Source organism: Meriones unguiculatus, chromosome 12 (genome assembly GCF_030254825.1).
Source record: "Meriones unguiculatus strain TT.TT164.6M chromosome 12, Bangor_MerUng_6.1, whole genome shotgun sequence".
Lineage (NCBI taxonomy): Eukaryota > Metazoa > Chordata > Mammalia > Rodentia > Muridae > Meriones > Meriones unguiculatus.
The window spans coordinates 91,298,223-91,323,175 of NC_083360.1; the positions used below are offsets into that span (position 1 = coordinate 91,298,223).

The 24,953-nt window shown below is 42.6% G+C and overlaps 1 protein-coding gene, 1 long non-coding RNA gene and 1 other non-coding gene across 4 annotated transcripts in view; all 3 read left to right on the forward strand.

Annotated features, from left to right (window-relative positions):
* The window catches only part of C12H2orf73 (chromosome 12 C2orf73 homolog), a 35,972-nt gene extending 24,350 nt beyond the window's left edge, over window positions 1–11,622 (forward strand). Inside the window, 3 exon segments of the mRNA XM_021646923.2 lie at window positions 9,440–9,555; window positions 10,261–10,481; window positions 10,483–11,622. Of these exon segments, the coding sequence (XP_021502598.1) occupies window positions 9,440–9,555; window positions 10,261–10,481; window positions 10,483–10,609 (464 nt within the window). The 3' untranslated portion in view covers window positions 10,610–11,622.
* A 4,979-nt stretch (window positions 11,623–16,601) lies between these two features.
* LOC132646888 (small nucleolar RNA SNORA48) lies at window positions 16,602–16,744 on the forward strand. Its single transcript, XR_009585228.1, has one exon. It is a non-coding gene; the product is annotated as a small nucleolar RNA SNORA48 (small nucleolar RNA).
* A 38-nt stretch (window positions 16,745–16,782) lies between these two features.
* On the forward strand, window positions 16,783–23,821 carry LOC132646763 (uncharacterized). Of its 2 annotated transcripts, none has more exons than XR_009585006.1 (3): window positions 16,783–16,959; window positions 19,749–20,170; window positions 22,727–23,821. It is a non-coding gene; the product is annotated as an uncharacterized LOC132646763 (long non-coding RNA). The 2 variants fall into 2 exon arrangements; XR_009585007.1 differs by having other exon boundaries at window positions 19,749–19,917.
* Window positions 23,822–24,953: the final 1,132 nt, after the last annotated feature.

Below are 24,953 nucleotides of genomic sequence, written 5' to 3' on the forward strand. Positions count from 1 at the left end.
ACAGCCCAACCAACCCAACTTCTTGTTCAATCTCTGCCTCCTTACTGTCAGCGTGACTGGCCAGCTTCAAACATCTCCACCACAGCTTCCCTGATGCGATGGCCTCTATTCCTCTGGCACTGTAAAGTGATAATTTTTTTTTCCTTAAGTTGCCTTACATCAGAGACTTTTGTCACAGCCACAGAAAAGGCAAACAGGATGCTGATTGTTAATGACCTTTATAGACGGTGCTTTTAAAAAGAGAAAATAGTCGAATAAGTTTTATGATGCATGAATTTAAAAGTTAAATTTAAAAAGTTGACCTTATTCTAAGGCTTGCATAATGATTTACAAAACATATCTTCCCACTTTTTATCATCTCACTCTTATTTTTGATCATGTCTCATGATTGTTGTCTTAAAATATATAACTTGGGAAATACTGTTACACAAATTATTAAATATTTTCAGATCTAAAATGATTTTACCTGACAATGTCATTACAGTAAACTGAGTCACATTTTATTAAAACCACGGTGCTAAAAGGAGTCAGCAAGAGATTCTTTTTAGAAATCATTAATGCTCTGACCTCTGTGATTTGGTCAGTCTAATTGAAGATACATAGGTCAGCTAGACTGAAGGCTATGGCACTAAAAAATAGAAAAGGATCCTGTGCAGCATGATTCCTCCCTCAGAGGGGTAAGGGTTCATGAAAAAGGCTAACAGGCCATCTCCTGGCCTCTCATTTAGAAAGAAATGTTGTGCTCCTGATTCATGATGTAGAGTTAGTGTGGACAACTACATTTTCTGCCTCCTAAGACTCTATGAAATAGTAGCAGAGAAATAAGCAATAAAGATGAAGAGGATGGAAGGAAAATTTTTCTGGAGTGTGTGCGGAGAAGAATGGAAATCTGCTGACGGGCAAGAGAAAATAAAAGAGCAATGCCTAGAAAGAAATACAGCAAAGAAAAGCTGATCTTTATAATGGAACCTCAGAGGACAAGAATAAAGAGAATAGGAGAGCATTACTTCAAGTCAGGCTTTCACAGACAGCAGTTTATACCTTGTCTTAACATTATTAACTACTAAAGATCCAGACAAGATGGCAATGACACGTGCCTTTAATTCCATCACTCAGAAGTTAGAGGCAGGTAGATCTCTAGCCTGGTCAGCATAACAAGTTCCTGGCCAACTGGTACCATATAGCAAGACTCCATCTCAAAATTAATAAAGAAAAGAAAGAAAAGAGGACAGGAGGGAGGGAAGGAGAGAGGGAGGAAAGGAGCAAGGCACAGGAGGTATGGAGGGAGGGACTACTTAGAGCTGGAGAGATGTCTTCATGGCTAAAGACCCTTGTTTGGCTCCCAGGACCCACATGGCAGTTCACAACAAAAGTAACATACATTTTCAGAGGATCTGACGCCATCTTCTGGCTTCTGTGGCTCACATAAACCCACATAAGCACACTCATCTTCATAACTAACAGAGGATTTTTTTTTTTAATTGAAGACCATTAGAGCCTAGAATTTTAGCCAGATGATAACTATAATGCTAGTTATTCTGGAAAAATTATTCTGGTCCTTATACTATTCTTAATCATTAATGGCCAGCCAAAAAGTAGAAGTATGCCAAGGTAGTTTTCTTGACTAAAAGCAAGGAAACATTAAGAAAATAAAACAAAACAAAAACCTCAAATAGTCCTAGAGAAGGGAAGCCAGGAGAGAAACCGTTGGGAGGTCCAGTATTTCTAGAGCTATTTTCTGAAAAGAGTAAATTGGAAGTAAGATAACGACTAAAATGCAGCATTTATTGAGAACATACTGTTTGCTAGGCACTTTGTGAAACTTTCCAAGTATAAACTCATTTTATTCTAAAATTAAGCATATATAGCAGCGGTTCTCAATTGACCCTTTCACAGGGATCGCATATCAGCTATCCTGCACATTACATTATGATTTATAACTGTAGCAAAATTATAGCTGCGAAGTAGCAACAAAATAATTTTATGGTTGGGGTCACCACAAGCTGAGGTCGTGGCATTAGGAAGGCTGCGAACTACTGCTGTATGGTATAACGATGCAGTTATACAACTGGCATTTTTGGTTTTCAGATAAGTAAGTGTAAGACTGAAAATGTTAACTTCACCCTTTCAGGGTCTTTTGTTGTGCCCCAAAATGAAATCACCATAAAGATCAATAAAAGGAAAGCATACACATTTTTTAAAAGCACACTTTGTGGTACGTGAGACTTTTATAAGGAGATGAAGACCTTGAGCCCCTGGGTCCTGAGCCTGACAGAGCTGTAAATTGCGATGATTTGAAAAGCCAGGGGTCTTGGCCCAGGTCAGTTAGGTGGGTGGAGAAGCTAGCAGCTGGTAGAGAGGGGTAGGTTAGGGGGACCGCCCTGTGCAGATACCTCCAGCCTCAGCTCCTGGAGTGACAGAGAGTCAGGCTTTCTACCTGCTAGAGGCAGGGCCTCTTTTACACTGGAGTTTTATCTCATTCTGCGTACAATCGTTTTCTGTTTTCCAGTACCATGACCTTCAAGTCTAGCTGACCTATGTATCTTCAGCTAGACTGACCAAACTGCAGAGGTCAGAGCATTAATGATTTATTAAAGGGGTCTTTTGTTGACTCTTCTTAGCACTGTGGATTTAATGAAATGTGACTCAGTTTACTATAATGACATTGTCCGGTAAATCACTTTAGATACGAAAATATTTCATAATCTGTGTAGGGAAGCTCAGAGTGTTTTCTCTTACATCCATTCATATCACGTGGAGGGTTTTGTTGTGTCGTTTTGTTTTAATTAGTCCCTTTTCCTTCCCTCCTTCACCCTGCACTCCCTCTGGCCAAGTTCCCTTTCTCTCACATAGTCCCCACCTTCTGCTGTCAACCATTGCATTACTTTCTCCACTTCCTCCCTTAAGATCTCTTCTTTCATGATCCCTTTTCTAATTGTCTGATCTACATATGCACACATACTCACTCAATTATGCTCATAAAATTTGGGCTGCTCGTATGAAAAACAGCATCTAGTATTTGTCTTCCTAAGTTTGTCTCATTTCGCATAATGATTTCTATACCAGCCATTTTCCTGCAAATGTCATGATTTCGTTTTTTATGGCTGTGTAATATTCCTTTGCGTATGTGAACCACACCTTCATCATGCATTCATCTGTAGATAGGTTCTATTATCTCCTGATAGTGTGAAAATGCACCAATAAACATGGCCATGCAAGTGTTTCTGTGGTGTGCTGACATAGAGATCTTCAGGTAAATGTTCACGTGTGGCACAGCTGAGTCATACGACGGTTCCATTTTTAATTTTCCTGACCACTCCGTACTGATTTCCACATCATCTGAAGTATTTCAGGCTCTATTAACAAAAATCAATATATTAGAGCAGCGTGTTTTAGGATGGTGTCTTCAGCTAGCACAGACGTTAAAGAACTTGCTGCAGGCCACACAGCAGATGATCGGCATTCTAACCTAACGGCTCCAGTGTCTGTGCTCACAACTAACCCTCTGCTCGGCCTGTGAAATGGTGAAAAAAATCTCCCTAAAAAGGCATTGAAAGGGCTCACAGAGAGTGTCCAGATTTGAAGGAAAAGACACGTGCCTGCACATCATGAGATAGCAAAACAAGTTAGGAAAAGAAGATCCTCAGACTTTCGTTAAAAAAACGAAAACAAAAACATGAAAAGTCAGCATTTAAAATAATCCCTGTGACCTCAAGCAGCTCCGGTGCTTGTCGAGCCCAATGCACAATGAGCTCCTGTCTGTAGATTCTCAGGGGAAGGAACTTCTAACTGGTGGCTTTGTGTGAACACTTTCTCCAGGGGTATTAGGCATTGAACTTACTAAGAAGGATATGAAGTTCTTTGGTTCATAAATGAACAAAAACCTTGTAATTAGATAATGCTGTAAGATTATCACTAGAACTTAATAAAACATTTAAAGTTCTACCACAGTGCTTATATATAGTAAAAACAAATAGTGGGTCATTTGAATTATTAACCATCGCATTGTTCTGTTAGGTTCTGAGTTAGAATTTGGTTTTTAAAACCTGTCATATTCTCTTGCTGTCTCTGTGTCTGTCTGTCAGTGTGTGTGTGTGTGTGTGTGTGTGTGTGTCTTTTTCTGTCTCTCCCTCCCTCTCCCTCTTCTCTCAGTATTCCCCATTACTCAGTTCGTTATTATAACCTAGGGTCTTAGTATAATGACTAAACCCAAAAAAGAGCTTGAATAACCAAACTAATACGCAGTCTCAAATGTTAAACTACTGATTATATCTCCTTGTTCTAATACTACCCATTACTCAATAAATTTAATTCAAAGTCATGATGTAACAAACAAGGAAAGAGCCCCAACATTGACCTGAAATAATTTCTATGTAGGCGGTGTTTTGATATTAGGTTAAAATTATTTTTAAAAATATTTTACTGTAACATTTGAGACTGTGAAAATTCAGCTGTGTACCAGACTTTCACAGCGTACAAACTATACCAGCGCGTACTAAGGCCAGTGAAAAGCCCCTCACATCATTCTGTTCTATTAGTGCCCTTCACTGTGTCTCACCTTTGGCATTTGGCAATGTTACCTTGTGCTAACAATGAAAGCGCCCTTCACGTCTCATACACCATAGGAAGAGACAGTCATACTTGGATTTATATCATAAACTTTGTAATTTGGAAAAGTTAATCTAATTGGTGAAGGGTGGCACTTTAGGTTGAAAGAAAACCTTCACTGCTAACCTACGACTTTTTTTTTTTAAGATTTATTTATTTTATGTATATGAGTGTTCTATCTGCATTTACACCTGCCGGAAGAGGGAATCAGTTCACATTATAGATGGTTGTGAGCCACCATGTGGTTGTGGGAATTGAACTCATGACCTTTGGAAGAGCAGACAGTGCTCTTAACCACTGAGCCATCTCTCCAGCCCCCTAACCTACGACTTTTTGTATTTTAATGTTCTTTTGAATTACAGATTCAGATCCAGTGGTAAAAATTACTTTTCTAAGATGGATTTTAGCTTGTTGTTTCTTTTGTACCGAGGTGTATCCTTTCTTGCTTCGTTTATTTATTTTTAAATTAGTTACTTTTCTATTATTGTGAAAAGAAATCATAACCAAGGCAACTTAGCGAAGAAAGAACTTGTCTTACATTCTCAGAGGGTGAGTCCATGACCACCATTGTGGGAGCATGGCAACAAGCAGCAGGCCTGGTGCTGGAGCAGCAGCTGAGCTTGCATGTTGGGAAAACTGCCACAGGGCTGAGAGAGGCTGACTGGCAATGCCTCGGAAAAAAGCCAACCCCTGGGGACACACCTCTTCCAACAAAGCCACACCCACTAATGCTCCCCAGACAGTTCCACCAACTGATCGCAAGCCTAAACGAGCCTGTTGGTGGTGATTTAATTCAAAGCACGACATGGAACTGGAGAGATGGCTCAGCAGTTAAGAACACTTTCTGCCTTTGCAGAGAACCTGACTTCAGCTTTTGGCATTCGTATCCTGCATTCTCAGCCACCTGTAACTTCAGGTCCCACGGAATCTGGATCCCTTCTCTAGCCTCCGTAGGCACCTCCACATATGTTCCCCATCCCCTACACACGTACTCACAAACACATACATATACACAAACACACATCCTCACATAAATATACACACATATATACAGACACAGTATACATATAAACACACACATACAAACACACACACTGACATACAATACAAACACAAACACTGACATACAAACACATATACAAACATACAATACACACAATACACACAAAAAAATTAAAATCAAAAGAGAGCTACAGTTTTTACTCAAATGAATTCTACTGAGAATTTTCCAAGAGGAAATTCTTTATTGATTTTTTTCTGAATAGCCATAAAAAGTTAAAAATGTTCTCAAACTAAAACTGCTAAATTTATACCAATGTAAGAAGCAAATTACATATTTTAACAAATCCTGGCTTTGTTAGTGAAAGTATCAATGGCCAGATACTGACATGTTTAGAAAACTCTTATTTTAATTAAATTTCTAAGAGTGGATTTCAAACATTCTTCATAGACTTTAACTTGTTTTTGTAGTTCTTATTGAATAAGACTTCACTCAAGCAATTCGTTGAATCCAATTTAATTAGATTTCTTCTTATTATTTTCAGTTATATGTAGGTGTGATTGCCCGAGGGCCGGTGTGTGAGTGCAGGTCCCCATAGACTCCAGAGTCCTCAGATACCTTGGAGTTGACGTTATGGCCAAACCCAGGTCCTCTGGAAGAGAAGCAAGCGCTCTTAACCCCTGAGCCATCTCTCCAGCCCTCTCAAATTCTTTTTTTAAAGGTGTGTTTTATTTAAGTGATGTGTGTTTGCTTATGTGAGTTTATGTGCACCATTGTGACTTTACATATCCACTAAGCTAGAGTTAGACACAGTTGTAAGTCATCACGTGGATGCTGGGAACTGAACTCAGGTCCTCCGCAAGAGCAGTAAATGTTCTTAACCTCTAAATCCTCTTTCCAGACCTCAATTTAAATTCTTATGTAGCATAACCACCAAGAACCTAAATCTCTTTTTTTATCTTTTCACACTTAAGTATTGTCCCCTGTATGACTTTTTAGAAAGTCTTATATCTTCACATAGTTGAGCCTGACAGTTATGTGTAACTGTAATAAGTATAATGTTTGGGTAGACGATGTCCCTCTATAATAGATAAGAAGACATTCCTCTTCCTTTATTGGCGCCGGTGAAGAAATGGATTGTTTTTAAAGCCATTATTTTGTAGGTGTGGAAGGTTCTAGATCACTGTTTTCAAGGTGTTCTGGGTTAGTTTTTTGTCAGCCTGACACAGGTGAGGGTTGTTGGAGACAAGGGAACATCAACAGAGAAAAATGATTGGTTTGTAGGCAAACTTGTGGGCATTTTTCTCCATCGATTATTGGTTTGTGTGGGCCCAACACAGCCCGCTGTGTGCACTGCCAGCCCTGGGCAGCTGGTGCTGGGTTGTCCCTTCGCAATGGACTGTGACCAGGACTTCTGGCCAAATAAACCCTTTTTTCCCAAGTTACTTTTGGTAACGGTCTTTATCATAGCAATAGAAAGCAAAGTAGGACACAGCGTGATTTATTCTAATTAATTCAATTTACTTTCTTCTGATGTGTTTCTATTTCAGTATCTTCAAAACATGCTACCTTAAATTTAGTTGCTTAAGAGAAACCTATCTTATTTGCAGTCTGGACCTGGGTTGTGTGGTAGCAGTTGACAACGCAGACCTGAGGATCACACTCTGCTGGCCCCATTGGACACTTGATCCTTTCCTCCTGTGGTCTCTTCATGTTGTTTGTCTAGCAAGGTGGCTGAACTTCCTACTTGGCAACTCAAGTTTCCCAGAATGCAAAGGGCAGAAGCTGCAAAGCTTCCTTGAGGTTTATGCTGGGAGTCTGCACTGTGTCCCTTCTGCCACATTGCATTGGTCACAGTTAATCACAAGGCATGCACATTTTTATTGATTTTGTGTTCTAGCTTTTTACAGAAATAATACTTAATTTTCCATCCTTAAGACTTTGTCTTTTTTAGAAAAAATATAATCTTAGGCATTCTCCTTTATTTATTTCTAGTTTTATTTGAATGCTCCTTTGAAAAATTGGTCTGTTTTATGGGAAAATATTTTCAGATTTTCCTGGCCCTCAAAGAATTTTTTTAAATTTTAATTCATAATTTATTGAAAGTTTGAACAACTATGAAACTCCAATCTTTAATTCCCCTGTTTTCAAATAGTATTCGGTCTTCTTGAGTCCAGTGTTGCTTCTGAAATGTTTGATGTTACTCTGTTACCTTTGAGGACAGTATGTCTCTTGGAAAGCTTGAGTCATTTGGTTTTTTTTTGTCTTAGGAAGTCTCAGATTTCTCTGAAGAGATGCTGGCTTTCCCTCTGTGCCTCACAGGACAGGGTAAAGGTGAAGTAGGAGAGAAACAAGCAGACGGTGAAACTTCAAGAGGCTTTTCCCTTGTGTCCCTCATGCATCTCCTTAAATCTTGCTCTTCTGGGCCTCCCAGCCCCTCTTCCTGCATTCCTGCTGTCTTAGTCACTGTTCTATTGCTGTGAAGAAACACCATGACCAAGGCAGCTCATAAAAGAAAACACTTACTTGAAATCTTGCTTACAGTTTCAGAGAGTTGGTACATGGGCATCATGGCAGGGAGAGTGGCGGCAGCAGGCAGCAGGCAGGCAGGCATGGAGCAGTAGTTGAGAGCTTACATTCTGATCCAGAGGCGGGAGGCAGAAAGAAAGACTGGGCCTGGCATGGGCCCTCACCTACTCAACCCCCAGTGACAGGCCTTCAAGAAGGCCACACCTGCATTTGGGTGACACTGAGTATCAAACCCAGGTTTTATGCTTACCAAATAAGCACTCCAGCAATTGAAGTCCCCAGCTTGCAAAGCCACTTGTGGTCACCAGAAGTTGCTGTCACTCTACCAGGCCAGTCCCGTGAGGGGTTTACCTCCACCATTCTTAAAATGATAAGAGGTGTCACCAGGAGAAGGCAATCTCTTAGTGTTTTAAATGCAACACTAACATTTGCTGGAGTGGGCCCTAGAAGAAGAAGCCGAGGAGAGTAGTAGGTACCGTTTCTGTCGACAATTTGTTCTAGACATACTTAAACATTTTAGTTATATTTACCTCTATCTTTCTCTCTCTCTGTCATCTGTCTGTCTATATGGGGCTTGCCATAGCACATACATGGAAGTCAGAGGACAACTACAGGAGTCTGTTCTTTCCCTTTACAGTGTAGATCAGACTAAGGTCATCATGCTTGTCAGTAAGAGCCTTTATCTTGAGCTACCTCCCCTGCCCTCGGAAGGTATTTCCACCCTGTTGTCACTCTGTTGACAGGTGTCAGCAGCTGGTCAATGCCAGTCCCTGTGGTCCCGCATCACAGTCATCTTCCAGGAGAAAAGATCAAAATCAGGTTTTAAAGGTTGTTTCTCGGGCTGGAGAGATGACTTAGAGGTTAAGAGCACTGTCTGCTCTTCCAGAGATCCTGAGTTCAATCCCCAGCAACCATATGGTGGCTCACAACCATCTATAGTGAAATCTGGTATCCTCTTCTGGCTTGCAGGCACACATGCAAACAAAACAATGTATATACATAATAAATTAATAAATCTTTAATTTAAAAAACGTTGTTTCTCAGCCAGGCATGGTGGTGACGCCTTTACTCATAGCGCTTAGGAGGCAGAGGCAAGCAGGTCTCTGTGAGTTCAAGTTCAGTCGACACAGTGACTTACAGGACAGCCAAAACTACATAGTAAAACCCTGAGTCTGCTCTGAGTTTTACCACCATGCTGGTATTTTATTGACGGTTTCATAAAGCATAAATACCACAATATTTATATTTTCATATATCTAATTATTGTACTGATTTCACTGAAATAGCTCTTGTTTCTCCTAGTTCCGCTTACTTATCTGGATGCATCAGGAGAACATGAAGACAATTTTGTAGAATATATCTCCTTTGTACATCAATATGATGCCAGGAAAACTCCCTGTGAGCCCATTCGGGGAAAGGTGAGGCCGCGTTAAGAACTAATTATTTAATACGGTAGGGCTGAATAAATTTATGCAAGAACATTTAAGCCTTTTAAGTCATGCTTGTCTTCCTGAAAGCTTATCTAAGCAAATATAGTCATTTCTAGAATAGACTCGGCCATGTGCCATTTTAAAACCAACGAGTGATGTCATGATTCTGAACCACGGGGATTTGGGTTTATTTTCTGAAAGCACTTATTAAAGTAATATTGATAAACTTCTAGCTGGTCTTAGTGTACGTGTGCCAGGAGGATGCATGTAAGGCTTAGAAGCTGAACAGAATTGAATAGTGGTTGCTGAAGTGTTTTCTATTATACAGATGTTTGTTTTCATAGTTCACTGTGAGTAATCCTTTTTGACATTTGGACACAATCAGCAATTCTATGAATTGTAGCTTCATTTGCAGTCATAGCAACCTACGAAGGAAAAAATAAAATTTTATACAAATAGTTGTGTCCACTCCAGCGATAGGAAAGCACAGCTTCTTCTTTGACTGCTGGCTTTTCATTTCTCTGCTCTCGATCCTTTCTCCGTTTACAAGGCACTGTCTGTAGTGTTGGGCTGAAGGGTCAGTCAGTGAAGAGCAGAGAAACAAGTTCCTTCATCACCAGGACTTGAGCTAACCCACATACCAGCTACAGTTCTTGCTTCCCTGGTTAATGTCATCTTTGTTTTCCTTTCCAGAGACATGGAACCTTCATGCAGAGACAGATAAAGCCAGTAACTTTGCCAGTAGCTTCTAAGGAACCAGAGGAATTATTGAACACTTCAGGGTCAGGTTCATCAGAACAACCAAAAAATACAGACAAAGGAAATTCATCAGGAGATAAAGTGACTTCACTGGTCCCGTACCAACAGAATTCCCAAGAACTGCTGGGGACTCTGAACAGTTTATCAGAACCAGACGGCAGCCCGGCCCAGCACGCCCAGAAGCCTGGGGATGGGTGAGGACTGCATGTTTCTCTCAACTGTAGGGCAAGCTCTTCTCACCAGGCATGCGCCTTTAAACCCGCTAATAAAAAAGTCAGGATAACTTCCGGTGTGCAGTTAAGAGTGTAATCCCTGGGATGCAGGCAGATTTCCTCAGTGCCTTGTGGACACTTGGCACTGGCGGCGTCAGCGTGGTGGCTGTTGTTGCTGTTCCTGTTATCAGTGACCTCAGAAGACAGAATTTACATAAACAGAGGAAATGGTGGAACAGATTAAACAATAACACCCAAATTTTAAGCCCAGTGAGTGACAGATTATGAAACACTTTATTTATAAACAAAACAATTTACAGAAAAAAGCTCTTAAAGGAGAGGCCCAGTTTACACAATCAGCTACAGCCCTGGAATCAGACAAACTGGTAGGAATGTTGACTACACTTCATCAAAGTTGTGTGATCTTGGATAGGTTACGTAGCCTGTCTGGATGTCATAAAATTATTAAGTGTGAGATCGTACGCATTGATCAGTCAATGATCATTGTGATCTCGTTGTTATTATTACTTAAAATTTCAATTGAAGGAAAATTTGCTATAAATTTTAAGTCATCTTTCTTATTCTAACACTTAGACTCCTCTCTACACAATTGAGGATGTGAAAATCAAAAGCACACACATACAAATCAAAAACTCATGAGTACTTAGGAGACCAAAGATCTCCTAAACATTATTTTAGCGTCATCATTCACCACATTAGCTTGGTTTGCTTTCAGATGATTTGATAAAGATTGCTTCTACAACTCTTCTGATTTGTTGTTTAATGGGTCGTGATATACACAGGCTGTTTTGTATGCATGCATAGTCGGGTTGAAGCATGTTGGAGTGTACACAAGCAGAAGCAGGTGAACTTTTCCTGTGCCACGGACTAACGTTAAATCTTTATTCCTCCATCCCGTCCCACTAGGGGGTTTTAATAAACTACAGATAGTAAGTGCCATATTTGCGTGTTGGTGTTTTCTGACCTCTGTGTCATAGTGGATTAATATTGATGGTGAATTGTATTGCTGCCAAAATTCGGTGTAAAATAAACAATCAAATATAGACAATAATAAAAGAGAGAACTCCCGTGTTCCAAAATAGGAAATGTGTGTTTCTGCACGAGTGTGGAACTTGGCAATACTGTTGAAACACTCACATTACCTTGTCATTTAACAGCTCTACAGTCAGGTGAAAGCTGACTGCGTTTACAGTGCCCGCTAGCCAAATCATCCTCAGATCTTACCTGCTTACTCGTTCCTTCAAAGTTCAGTGTAGTGCTGAAACAGATTATACTGAGGACGGTCTGGCAGTCTCGTAATCAAAGAAGAGCATGCAATCAAGAATGTGAGGCATCTCAACAAACGCTGTGTCGAGGCAGGCTAGGAGAAACTCTGATAAAGGGGAAAAAAGGAAAGGTGGTAATCAGGTTTGAAAAGGGACCTGAAGACTTGATTTTGAATCCACGTTGGAGCAGACATGCAACCTTATGGTCTCCAAAGCAGTAGAATTGCAGCCTTGAAGCCAGGCTTTCAAATGACTTGCTGCCAATACAAGGCAGACGCCATTCCATTCGCGGTGAAGAAGACAGCAACAAAGTTTACGACTGTCTCAACTACAGATAGTGAGGGCTCCCGTGAAGAAGTAGAGCCTGAATGTGTGCCCCATGGCAGTGCGTAACATGGGTTTATGGTAGGGTTTCTCACAGTTCACAAAGCTAACACTTCTGATGCTTCTGAGATGCCCAACGAAAGCCCGTGCAACCCCCACCCCGAGATAGCGCCACGATCCACAGGAGGAAAGAAAGATTAAATCACAAAGAGAACTGACACACCGGAGCCAGGAATGGTGTCTCAAGCCTCTAGTCCTAGCATTAGGGAAACTGAGGTAGGAGGATTACAAACTTGAGGGAAGCCTAAGGTCCGTAGGGAGACCTGTCTGGAGAACGACTCTCTCAAATAAAATTACAAAGCATAGAAGGAAGAAGAGCACACCAAGCACAACTCTTCTACAAAAACGATGAAAGGCTTCAAGACTGAAGGTAGTGGAATTAGAACACCTTGAAGATGGGTATGTGTGTGTGCGTGTGTGTGTGCATGTGTGGGTTTGCATAGGTGTATGTGTTTGCATGTATGGGTGCATGTAGGTGCACGTGTGTGCATGTATGTACATGTGCATATGTGTGCATGTGTGTATATATGTGTGCACATGTCTATGGTATGTGTGTGTGCATGTGTTAGGAAATTTCGCTATGTTTTTTGTTGCTTCTGTCCCTTCTGCTTCCTCTCTTCTCTTTTGAAGCAGCAACATCTGAGTCTGTCGTCTATGTGCCCTAACTCCTCCTCCATTCCCTTTCGTGTGGCACTTAGTAATGCATTAGTTCCTTTACAGTAACTTTCTTCTCACTTGATTTTCACCCATACTCTTTCTGATGCCAAGCTGTCCAAAAACACAAAATAGTGCTCACTAAACCTATATCACAGTTCATAGACATGCTTCATTAGTACATGTGACTCTATTACAGATATGACAGCACCCAGAGTACGGTGGCTGGGCTTTGTGTCTTCTATTTGCTCCCTTCAATGAACTGACTTTTTTCTTTGTTGACTGAGATGTCTCACAGTCTTGGTTTCACGTTCTTCTTTAATTATGTGATCTCTAGCCCACCAGTATAATCGTTTTTAGCTTACTGCTGCCTAGCTTGGGCACAGGAGGGAGTACACAAGCGTAATCGGAGGATGGTTTGACTACCGGGGGATCTGACTCCAGCAGGAAACACGAGCTTCTTAGGCCTTGCTCTGCCTCTCCAATCCTACAGCGTGACTCAGTTTCTGCCATCACTTCCTACTGTTCAACCCAAGTCTGAGAGTGAGGAAAGATGACAGATTTGCTCTTCTGGGTGCAATTTCCTAATTTTTCAAACCGAGACATGCCCCAAATTAACACATACTCATCATGACCATCTTATGCTGATAGTCCATCAGATCAGTGGCGCTCAGTGTGTGGGCCGCAACCCCTTCGGGGGCTGAACAACTCTGAGCAAGGGTTGCCGGGCACCATGGGAAAATATATATTTACTCTATAGTTCATAACAGTAGCAAATTACAGTTATGAAGTAGCAATAAAAATTTTGTGATTGGGGGTCACCACAACATGAGGAACTGGATTAAAGGGCTGCAGTGTAAGAAGGTTGAGAACCATTGATTAGATCTCCCACCATTCATCTCCTCCCCACATATTAGGCTTCTGTTTCCTGCAGTTTTATTCACCCCAGCATTTATTCTTTGGCAATATCTTTCAAAACTGGTTAGAAATGTATTTTTCTTACTATGTCATTCCATTTTTTTATTCTCTTAAGATGGATTTATTGTTTACATTTATCTGTATGTGCATTCATGAGCTCCGGGGCGACAAGTGCCAGATGTGCGCAGTCAGTCCGCCATCTTGAATCAATCTCTAAATCTCTTTTAAGTAAAGTATTTGCAAACTTCGCACATTGTCCATCAGTAAATAACATATTCTCTGCAATGGACCCTATGGTTGGCTGGTAAACATTGCTGAGGCTTCTTGAAAGGTCTTTTACCCAGAGGGTATGTTTTACTAAAAGGAGTTTAGGGCAAATAGCCCAACAATGAGCTATTACTACCATGGGTAGATTGGTTCTTAATTTTTTCAAATATGAGGGTATCTTTTTGCACTAAAAAAGAAAAATTTACGCTTCCTTACAAAAGTGGTAATTGAATTTTCAATATCCATTGTTTGGAATAAATAATTACAAAAACAGTGATGTACCCTTGATAGTTCAATTATGTGTTTAAACTATATAAGGTACATTAATCCAAAAGTGAATCCTTCAGTCTATTGAAGTCATAATTGCTTCTTAGTACAAATGGTATGTTGACATTTCACAAGAGGATTTTCATTTTTTTATTTAATTTCTTCACCAGGTACTTTCAAGGATTGATAAACTTTATCAGAATTGTTTTTTTTTTTTAATTACCACAAACCAAAATCAAACCCATGATGTTTCTTATAACTTAACATTTTAAAATTCTATAATGAGTAAAGCAAAAGACACCGTTGTCAGAACAAAATGACAGCCTACAGACTGGGAAAGGATCTTCACTAACCCTATGTCTAACAGAGGGCTGATATCCAGAATATATAAAGAACTAAAGAAGTTAAACAGCAACAAACCAAGTAATCCAATTAAAAAATGGGGTACGGAGCCAAACAGAATTCTCTGTAGAGGAATGTAGAATGACAGAGAAACACTTAAAGAGATATTCAATGTCCTTAGCCATCAGAGAGATGCAAATCAAAACGACCCTGAGATTTCACCTTACACCTATCAGAATGGCTAAAATAAAAAACTCAAGTGACAACACATGCTGGAGAGGTTGTGGAGAAAGGGGAACCCTCCTCCATTGCTGGTGGGAATGTAAACTTGTACAGCCACTTTGGAAACCAATCTGGCACTTTCTCAGACAATTAGGAACAAGATCCAGCTATAGTACTCCTAGGCGTATTTCCAAAAGATGCTCAAGTACACAATAAGGATATTTGCTCAAACACTTTCATAAAAGCTTTATTCATAACTGCCAGAATCTGGAAACAACCCAGATGTCCATCAATGGAGGAATGGATACAGAAATTGTGGTACTTTTACACAATGGAATACTACTCGGCAATTAAAAACAAGGAAATCATGAATTTTGCGGGCAAATGGTGGGATTTAGAAAAGATCATCCTGAGTGAGGTATCCCAGAAGGAGAAAGACACACACAGTATATACTCATTTATAAGAGGGTATTAAACCTACAGATAGGATAAATATACTGAAATCTGTATACCTAAAGAAGATAAACAAGAAAGAGGACCCTGGGTAAGATGATCAACCCTCACTTAGAAAGATAAATGGGATGGACATTGGTTGTAGGAGAAAACAAGTAACAGGACAGGAGCTTACCACTGAGGGCCTCTGAAAGACTCTACCTAGCAGTATATCAAAGCAGATACTGAGACTTATAACCAAACTTCGGCAGAGTGCAGGGAATCATATGAAAGAAAGAGTTAGTATGACCTGGAGAGGACAGGAGCTCCACAAGGACCAAATATATCTGGGCACAGGGGTCTTTTATGAGACTGTTTCTCCAACCAAGGACCATGTATAGATATAACCTAGAACCCCTGCTCAGATGTAGTCCATGATAGCTCTGTATCCAAATGGGTACCCTACTAAGGGGAACAGGTACTATTTCTGGCATGAACTCAATGGCTGACTCTTTGACCTCCCCACCCCACCTGAGAGAGGAGCAGCCCTGCTAGGCCACAGAGGAGGACATTGCAGCCAGTCCTGAAGAGACCTGATAAGCTAGGGTCAGATGGAAGGGGAGGAGGTCCTCCTCTATCAGTGGACTTGGAAAGGGGCAGGGAGGAGATGAGGGAGGGAGGGTGGGATTGGGAGGGAATGAGGGAGTGGGATACAGCTAGAATACAAAGTTAATAAACTGTAACTAATATTAAAAACAATTCTATAATGAATGTTTTCAACTCTAAGATTGCTACAAGCACTAACACATATTTGTGTTTAGGTCATCTTTAAGATACTGATAACACCTAACACAAAGCAAGGGCTTTGTAAACAGTTGTCATGCATGTTGTTTAGGAGGTAACAAGAAAATAGTCTATACGTGTTCAGAACAGGTTGCGTTTTTACAGCATTTTTGACTCAGGTGATTCCATCAGATGCAGAGCACAACAACTGTACTTTCCCAGTAATTAACGTTACACACCAACTCTGCACTAGAAGCATTCTAAAATGAGCCCCAGAGATCCCGGCTTCTCTTCACAATCCTCAAAACAGGAAAGTTGTGACTGGACACAGTGTAGAATATTAATTGTAGTAATAAAGTAATTATTCCACACCTAATCCTTTGTTAAACCACCTTAATTTGAGGATATGTTTGCTTTTACTTCTGCTTCTTAGTAGAAACAACAGCAGCTTATGTGTTTTGATGCAGTAGGAACTGAAAATGGTGCAAAGGTATTTTTAAGAGACTGTCACCCCTGGCCATGGGCACAGAGACACCTTGTTGGTGATGTTCTTCATATGTCAGTCAGGGGCAGAGCAGATGGCATGCCTTGCTCATCCCAGCTTGATGCCTGGCTTGGTGGCTAAAGCTGTCTCATGCTTAGGACTCATAAAAGTCCAATCCAATCAAATCCAAGCAGGGCAGTGTAGGAGGAGGAGGACAGACGGAGACCTGCGGACTGCCATGTCACCCACAGACCCGCTCTCCAGCTCACAGTACAGACAGGCCACAGGCACCAGCTTGCTGCCACACACTGCCTGGATGGAGGCCGTCACCCAGGGGCCTGCCAGCCACGTGCTCAGCCTGCAGCAGGAGCCACCGCAACATGTGAGTATGTGGCGGTCAGAAAGGAGAGAAGAAGTGGAGCAGCTTGGGCATTATGAAGAGAGGTGGAACCGGAGCCTGGAGGGTGGAGAGGAGCAGCCTGCCGTGAGAGGCCAGCCCAGCCATCTGGGGTCATGGTGGGGTCCCCGGCCTGAGCTGCTGCTGAGGGCCGTGTCTGGGTCGGCGGCTGTGCAACAGCAGGGGTCAGCGTTGATGACTGTGGCTCATATTACCACTGAAGACCATGGGGATTCCTTGGTCAAGGTAGCTGCGGGGGGGCATGTGGATGCCCAGAAGCTGTGGATAGCTGTCCCCGCCTTTCACCGGCTATGGCACTTGGGAGAGCTGCTGGCAGCACCTAGGAGAGTGGGCCCTGTACCTTGCCCAGGCAGCACAGTGGCGCTGGGATGTGGGTAGCCCTGAGGGTCTGAGTGTGGGAGAGCTAACCCTACCATTTATCTGCCATGAGGTGGCACAGGCACAGAGGTGATGCCCCCTTTGCCCCTTGCCACCTTCAGTTATGAGCTCGGAAGAGTTAACCCTGTCCCTCACCAACTGCAGCACTTGGGAGAATGGGCCCTGCACCTTGCCTGGTCAGCACAGCACAGCTGACCCTGATGGGGGAGTACAAGGAGCCAGGTCCCAGGATGAGAGCATGGGCAAGGCAGCCCCACCACCATCTGCTGTGAGGTGGCTTGGGCAGGGAGATGTCCTCTTTCCGCTTGGCACCGAGGCAGTCAGGAGTGTTGACCCAGGCTGCAGCACTCAGGAAAACAGGCTCGCACCACACCTGAGCAGACACGGTGAGCAGGCCTCAAGGAAAGACTTGAGGGAGTGTGAGCGAGCTGGCCCCACTACTCATCTGGCATGGGGTGGTGTCGCGGTGAGGGTGGTGCCCTCCCTTCCTTGCCCCTCACCAACTGCAGCAGTTGGTAGAACTGGCCGTAGGGTCCTGAGAGCAAGTGAGCTGGCCCTGCCCCTCACCTCTTGCCTGAAACATTATTAGACCATGCTATTAAATAATACAGCAACATACAGTATTGGGCCATATAGTATTGGCTTGGCCTGGGGATGCACTGGAGTCTACAGTCAGCTGTGTAACTCTGCACACCAAAGCACCCGCCATTTCCATGACGGGTGCTCCATGCATGTTGTCAGCATGGTTCACACATAATTCCACTGGGGGAGAGGGCTGAAATCCTTGCCCCTTCCCTATCCTCCTCTGCCGTCTTACTCTGCTTCTCTTACTGTCATAAACCATAGAGCAGTGGATGAGAGTTTTAACAAATGGGGGTAGCCAGGGAGATCTCAAACTTAAATTGGGACATTAGGCATGAGGTATAGAGTACACTTGTTTATAAGAAACTCCAGCCATCCCATTCAGACACAAAAATGATATCCCTTTCATAGTAAGCATTCACAGCTGCAGTTTACAAAAGCTACCATAGGCAGCACCTTTGGGAAGTGTGTGTGTGTGTGTGTGTGTGTGTGTGTGTGTGTGTAAAACATGAGTTGCCTGATCGATCATATAACTGTAACCCCTTCTCAGGAAATTGAAATTTTTTTTTCCCCTAAGAATCACTAGGAAAGGCAGCTCAGACCTAGTACAACCAAATGAAAAAAAAAAAAAAAGTTTAGCCAGCAAGGCAGCCATAGAGCAGACCCTGTCTACTTGATCATTGGTTTCTAGTTCACAAAGCAAGAACAAGTAGCTCTGCCGATATCATTACTGATAAATACTAAAAAAATAAAAGGCAGTTGCTTTCAAATGTGATAAAATTGGTGTTGGAGGTTGGTCTAATGCTAATTACTGGCCATGAAGATTGGTTACTGCCTGATGGATACACCCATCCTTGTTTGTGTAAACCTGCCTGAGACATGACTGGTTGATTAAACAGCCTATACCTGGGCAGGGCAGAATGGGGTAGGCATGGCTAGGGTTCTCGGGCTTTCGAGGATCATCACTGGAAACAGACAGAGAAGAGAGGAGGAAGGAGGATGCCAAGATGGGTTAGTGTGGAGAAAACAAAACAAAACAAAGCAAAACAAAACAAAACAACAAATGGCCCGAGAGAAAGGACTCCAATAATGCTGTGAAAAAGCCCATATGAAAAATACAAGTACCATGGGATCATGGATGAAAGGCAGTCTAGTTGAGGAGGATTAAGGTGTACTGGATGGGGGCTGGAGATGGATGGTGAGGATACTGAGACAGTGTAAGTGAAACATCTGCCTGGCCCAAGTATAAAAGGTAATTATAAATCTAACAGGTGTCTGTGTCTTATTATTTGTGATAGTGAGTTAGATAATATGATTATCATGGGTGATAATCATAGAGCTAATCATCAATAATATATAGCCCCACACTCAAGTTTTGTTTTGTTTTGTTTTTTACTACAACAGTTTGGCAAATCAGAAGGCATGGAATTTAATTAATTTATCTTTGCAGTCAGGTTCCTATAGGAAACATTTTAAATTATTATTAGTGTGTGTATCTGTGGACCCTAACTTGCTATGGCACACGCATGGAGACCAGAGAACAGAAGTGGACCTGTGATTCCAGAGGCTGAGGTCAAGTGTCAGCTTCGTGGTAAGCACTTTCCCTGCAGAGGCATGGCGCCAGCTCCTCTATGCAAACGTAATAGACAAATTAAAATGGTTGTTTAAATAGCAGTGATAACTCCTTGGTTCTGGTGAGACACTGTTTAGAAAAAAAAGAAACACCACTAAGGGCGCTTTTTTGTGTTTTGTTTTGATTTTTGTTGTTTTGTTTTTTTCTGTTTTTCTAACAGGTTCCTGGGTGGTTTGCACAACAGTGTCAATGCTGATGTTTCTTATCACACCAATCAGAAGAAGATGCTTGGGTTACTAAGAGCCATGGAGGGTGACTCGTGCAGAATGACGAGTGGGATGTGCTTTGATCTGCTTCCAGCACACTCGGCGACTTCACAACACAGAACAGTAATTCTGTACTCCTTTAGCCCTCTACTGTGTGTCTGAATTATCAGCTACATTTTCATAGGAGGAAGAGGGAGTGTGGAAATCATGCATTGTGAATTACAAAAACGCTTTGAAATTTTTCTTTAAATTATATTTTGGATATTAGTCATTTCAGTGATGGAAATATGTAAAAACCAGTAAACAAGACCTGCCTATTGCTGCATAGTTAATAGAATGGATTTGGTTTTATCACACAAAGCTCCTAATCATCCAGGTAAATACTGGACAGGAGGCAAATAAGCCTGTTGGGAACTGCAGTCTGGGAATGGCGCTGCCCACAGATTCCACAAAAGCTGTGGCAAGGTGAGGAGGCCCCACTGGGCCCCCCCACCCCAACACACAAAGTTCTGTTGAGGTGGTGTTTCAAAGGAAACCTGGGGGTGGGGTGGTCCCCCAAGCCTGGACAGAGTTCCTGCTGTTCTCGGGAACTTCCTGGAAGTCTTGAGACAGATACCCCAAAGGGACAGTGTGCTTGGGTCTCCGGCTGCCAGGGCTGCCTGCCAGCCAGCCTCACTGTTGTCATTGTTAGCAAATGTCACTCCACCCAAGGCAGGATTTTCAAAGATCCCTCAGATGAATGGGAACTTCTGGCTGCCCCTTGCTTTCTGAAGTGTGTTATGACAGGAATTTGAGCTCTTCCTTCATGATTCAGGAAAATTCCTGAGCGCCTGGAGGGTGACCTTTAACGGGGAGCAGTAAACATTCTCATCCTTTCTGGGCATTTGCAGGGTCTGACGGGTCAGCAGAGAACTATTCTCACAGATGAGTTGGTGCTGTAGGTTGTTGAGGAAATGCGAGGTAGCACGCCACTGTTTGAATATTTATTTCCCTGTCTGACTCTGAGCCCCTGCTACCTGGAATAGGAAAACGAGGCAGGCTAAGATGGAACTCCAGGAAGCAAGGAGAGCTGTGCTAGCCCCAGGAAAGTCAGGGCTGGCCTTATTCAGCAGTCCCACAAGCCATGCTGGGCAGGAACAGCTGTGCCTGGTATACTCTCTTGCACAGTTTCAAGAGAACACTTCAATGTGTCTATCTCATGCATTCTTCTTAGCCGTGGAGGAAAGGTCATACCCACTCCGGCCATTCCAGAGCAAAAGCTTCAGTCTCTGTATTTCAAGCATGGAGGCCGGGCGCCTGCAGGCACACACCTGCTGCCACAGTTGTCCCCATCATCTAATAAATTTCAGACATGCCCATGTGGGCAAGGGTGGGGACAGCTCCAGTGGCATCTCCTGGGAGAATACATACACACCAGCAATACGGTGGCGTTCCCAGGAGACTGACCTCACAGTGTGGGTGAGCACAGGAGGGGTCTCAAGCATGCTCCTACTGGGGAGCAGCTGAACAGCTCTGGGAAGAGTCGATGCAAGTAGAGAAACAAGCTTCTGAGTCTCCACCATCAGTTTCCAGCTGGGTTACATTCAAAATGTTACCTGACCTGTCAGGGTCACGGTCCTTCATTGGTTACGCGCCGGTAATCTGAGCAACTATTACAGATGTGTCTGGTAAGAAATAACTGAGGTAATGTGCGTGGAAAGGCTTTGTAAACAGTAGTTGATGAAGTGCATTCAACAGGGCAATGTCTGGTGCTGTAGCGGAATCCTTACACGTCTTAACAAAACTCCTCACTTGAAGTAGCTTACTGTTGTGCTCCTTAAGATGGGACCGCGGGTAAGAAAAGCAAAGAACAGAGCTACCCTTTACCCCCGTAACAGTAGCAAAGTTTATTGTGGGGCATCTCAGTGTCCAAATTCACCTCAGGCTCCTTCCTCCTGAACCTAAGGCCTGTTTCCTGAGGCCTGTCACTATCTCCTAGCTGCCCTTTCTTACGCTCACAGTTTGAAAACACAGCCTTGAGCCTTTTGACACTCCTTTTGCGCGATGGGGTCTTTGGGCCCTCCCTTTGAGTCTTGCAAGCTCTGTGGCTGCCAGGCAGTAACAGGCTTTGCATCCTTACAGACTCTGGGAAGTTTACTCCCGAGGCTGCAGAGATGGAAGGCCACAGCCGGTAGTGTTGGTCCAGGTCAGACCCCCCATCCTACCCGCCCAGGTGTGGTGGCTACCCACCTCACAGTGGCTCCTGTGTCCCATCGTCCGGCTCTAGCCCCCTGATCATGCCTCATCTTTACACCGAAGGCCTCAACAGGATGAAACACACCATACTCCCTGGGTAATAAGGTGGAGGGTCATTTCTTTTACTGCCTTAGATACCCGACATCCCAAACCAGAGTCGCCTCTGCCTGCCATGTCTGTTTGTGTGTGTCCCTCTTGCAGCATATTTGACTCTGGCATGTGTACAGGGCTTGTCGGGCAGCCTGTAAGTACTGCTAGAGAACTCGCTGCTACCTCCCTCGTCCAGTGACCGCCACACCAACACAACGACTCTTCTTAAAATTCAGTCACCAAGACAGCGCTTCTCAACCTTCTTAGTGCTGCAACCCTTTAGCAAGCTCCTCATGTTATGGTGATCCCCCCACCTTAAAATTATTTTTGTTGGTACCCTGTAATTTTGCTGCTCTTATGAATCATAATGCAAATACTTTTGGAGATACAGGTTTACCAAAGGGGTCACGGCCCACAGGTTGAGAACCACTTCACCAAAAGATATTTCCCAGAAATTTTATCTGATTCCCCTTCAGTGAAAACAGAACTCCTGGCATGTTCTCAGAAGCCTACACCCATGCCTTTGGACTGAAGAAAGGCTGAGTAACGGCCAAATGAAGAAGTCCCCCAATAAATCTCTTTGTTTTGGTTTTATTTTGTTATCTAGGGCTTAACCAAAGCAGTCCATGTGAGTGTGGACTTATAGCTCTCTCCTGGAGCACAGAGATCTAACCAGTGACGAAACCGCTACAGACAATGACCGTCTCTCAGCAGCCATCAACAGCAGCCTTCCTTAGGGGGGACATGAACCCTCCGTCCGTGACCGAATGTTGACAGGCTCAGCCTGCTACTGGCCTAGTGCAAGCAACCATAGATGCCGCGGATTCATGATGGCAACATCCATGTCGTGCCCAGAAAGTATCCTTCCTCTCCATCACAACCCTCCTCCCTGTTATAGCCCTGATATCATTTCTACCCCTTTTTTTCCTTAGCCTTAGCGGAGATGTCCCTTTTAGGACTGAGCACTCAACACCGACTAGTTCTCAGCATCTTGAGCAGCCATGAGTCTCTGTATTCACGGTCATTTACAGTAAAAGGAGACTTCTCTGATTAAAGTTGACAGTGGTACTTGTTTATGTGTGTAGACATAGATATTTAGAAAAAGTTGACACCATGTCCATTTGGCAATCTAGCAATACTAGATTCCACCCAGGACCTCACTAGGCATGCACTTTTGACTACGTCAGGCATAGTCGGGCCTGAATTGCCTCCTTTAGGCTGGGCCTCAAGTCCAGTCAGAAGGCAGTTGTTTCCTCCATGACTGTCATGGCACTATTACAGTAATGGGCATATCTTGTCCAGAGAGCTGGTGTCATGGCCTGCAAGGGGCACTTCTAGGTAAGACTGTCGATGACTTTTCTTCCAGAGCTTCTTTCATAGCACCATCAGGCATTTTGAAAGCTGTGCCAAAGGGAGGAAACAGCTAGCTCAATTCCAGCTTGACTTCTTTATGTCCTGAATCCGAACTCTCACCCTCCTAGTTCTGACGGACATCTAAGAGCAAGGGCAATAGTCTTTGTGGTTTGGAGCGTCCTCAAACAACTAATAGGGGTGCATCCCACATCTGACACTGGGATTTTTCACTTGATCTCCAATGTCCTTTGTTTTCAATTATCCTGACCCTTGACCATGAAACAGAACAAAACTTTCTGCAATGTGCCTTTTTATATACTGTACTCTCTATAGTAAATGATTTTTCAGTTCCCTCCTCGTTTGTCTATCTCACTCTGTGTGTATGTATCTATGTATATTTGTGTGTGTGTATCTATGTGTGTTTGTGTGTGTATACATCTATGTGTGTTTGTGTGTGTGTATACATCTATGTGTGTGTGTGTGTGTGCATCTATGTGTATTTGTGTGTGTATGTATCTATGTGCGTGTGCGTGTGTGTGGTATGTGAATGTATGTATGGCATATGCATGTGTCTGCAGATAGACGCTCCTGTGCATGAATGGGGAGACCAGGGAGCATTGGGTGACTTCACATTCTCTGCCTCATTTCTTTGAAATAAAATAAAAAACTATCAGGAGGAAATGGGAACATAAAGATTTCATTATTTTAAGCAAAAATAAAATATTGCTTAGGAAAACAAACAAGTATACACTGTTTATCAAGGAGTAGGAAATTTATTTCACAATAACAGGACAGTTTGTCCCTATTAAAATAAGTTAATCAGCTGAGTATATAGCTCGGTGCAGAGCACTTTCCTACCAGGTGTACATCCTGGATTCAATCCTGGATGATAAAACAACAACAAAATAACAAGTAGAACAAACCAGCTGCTCACATGTTTGTCTCTTTAGACAATATTACATATAGCATGTTAAATGTGCATCAGAAAAAAAATGTGCCATAAGGCAGAGCTTCATGTCAAACGTAAAGTACAAACTCAAAGCAATTCCACTATATTCACAAGACAAGGCTGCCCACTCTCTCCATATCTCTTCAATATAATACTTGAAGTTCTAGCTAGAGCAATAAGACAGCTAGAGATCAAGGGGATACAAAGTGGAAAGGTAGAAGTCAAAGTTTCCCTATTCACAGATGACATGATAGTAAAAGTAAGTGACCTCTAACATTCTACTAGAGAACTCCTACAGCTGAAAAACACCTTCAGCAAAGTTGCTGAATACAAAATTAACTCAAAAAAGTCAGTGGCCCCCATATGCAAATGACAAACAGGCTAAGAAAGAAATTAGGGAAACAGCACCTTCATAATAGTTACAAACACAAATATAATATAAAGTATCTTGGTGTAACTCTAACCAAGCAAATGAAAGACTTGTATGAAAAAACTTCAAGTGTCTGAAGAAAAAAATTGAAGATATCAGAAA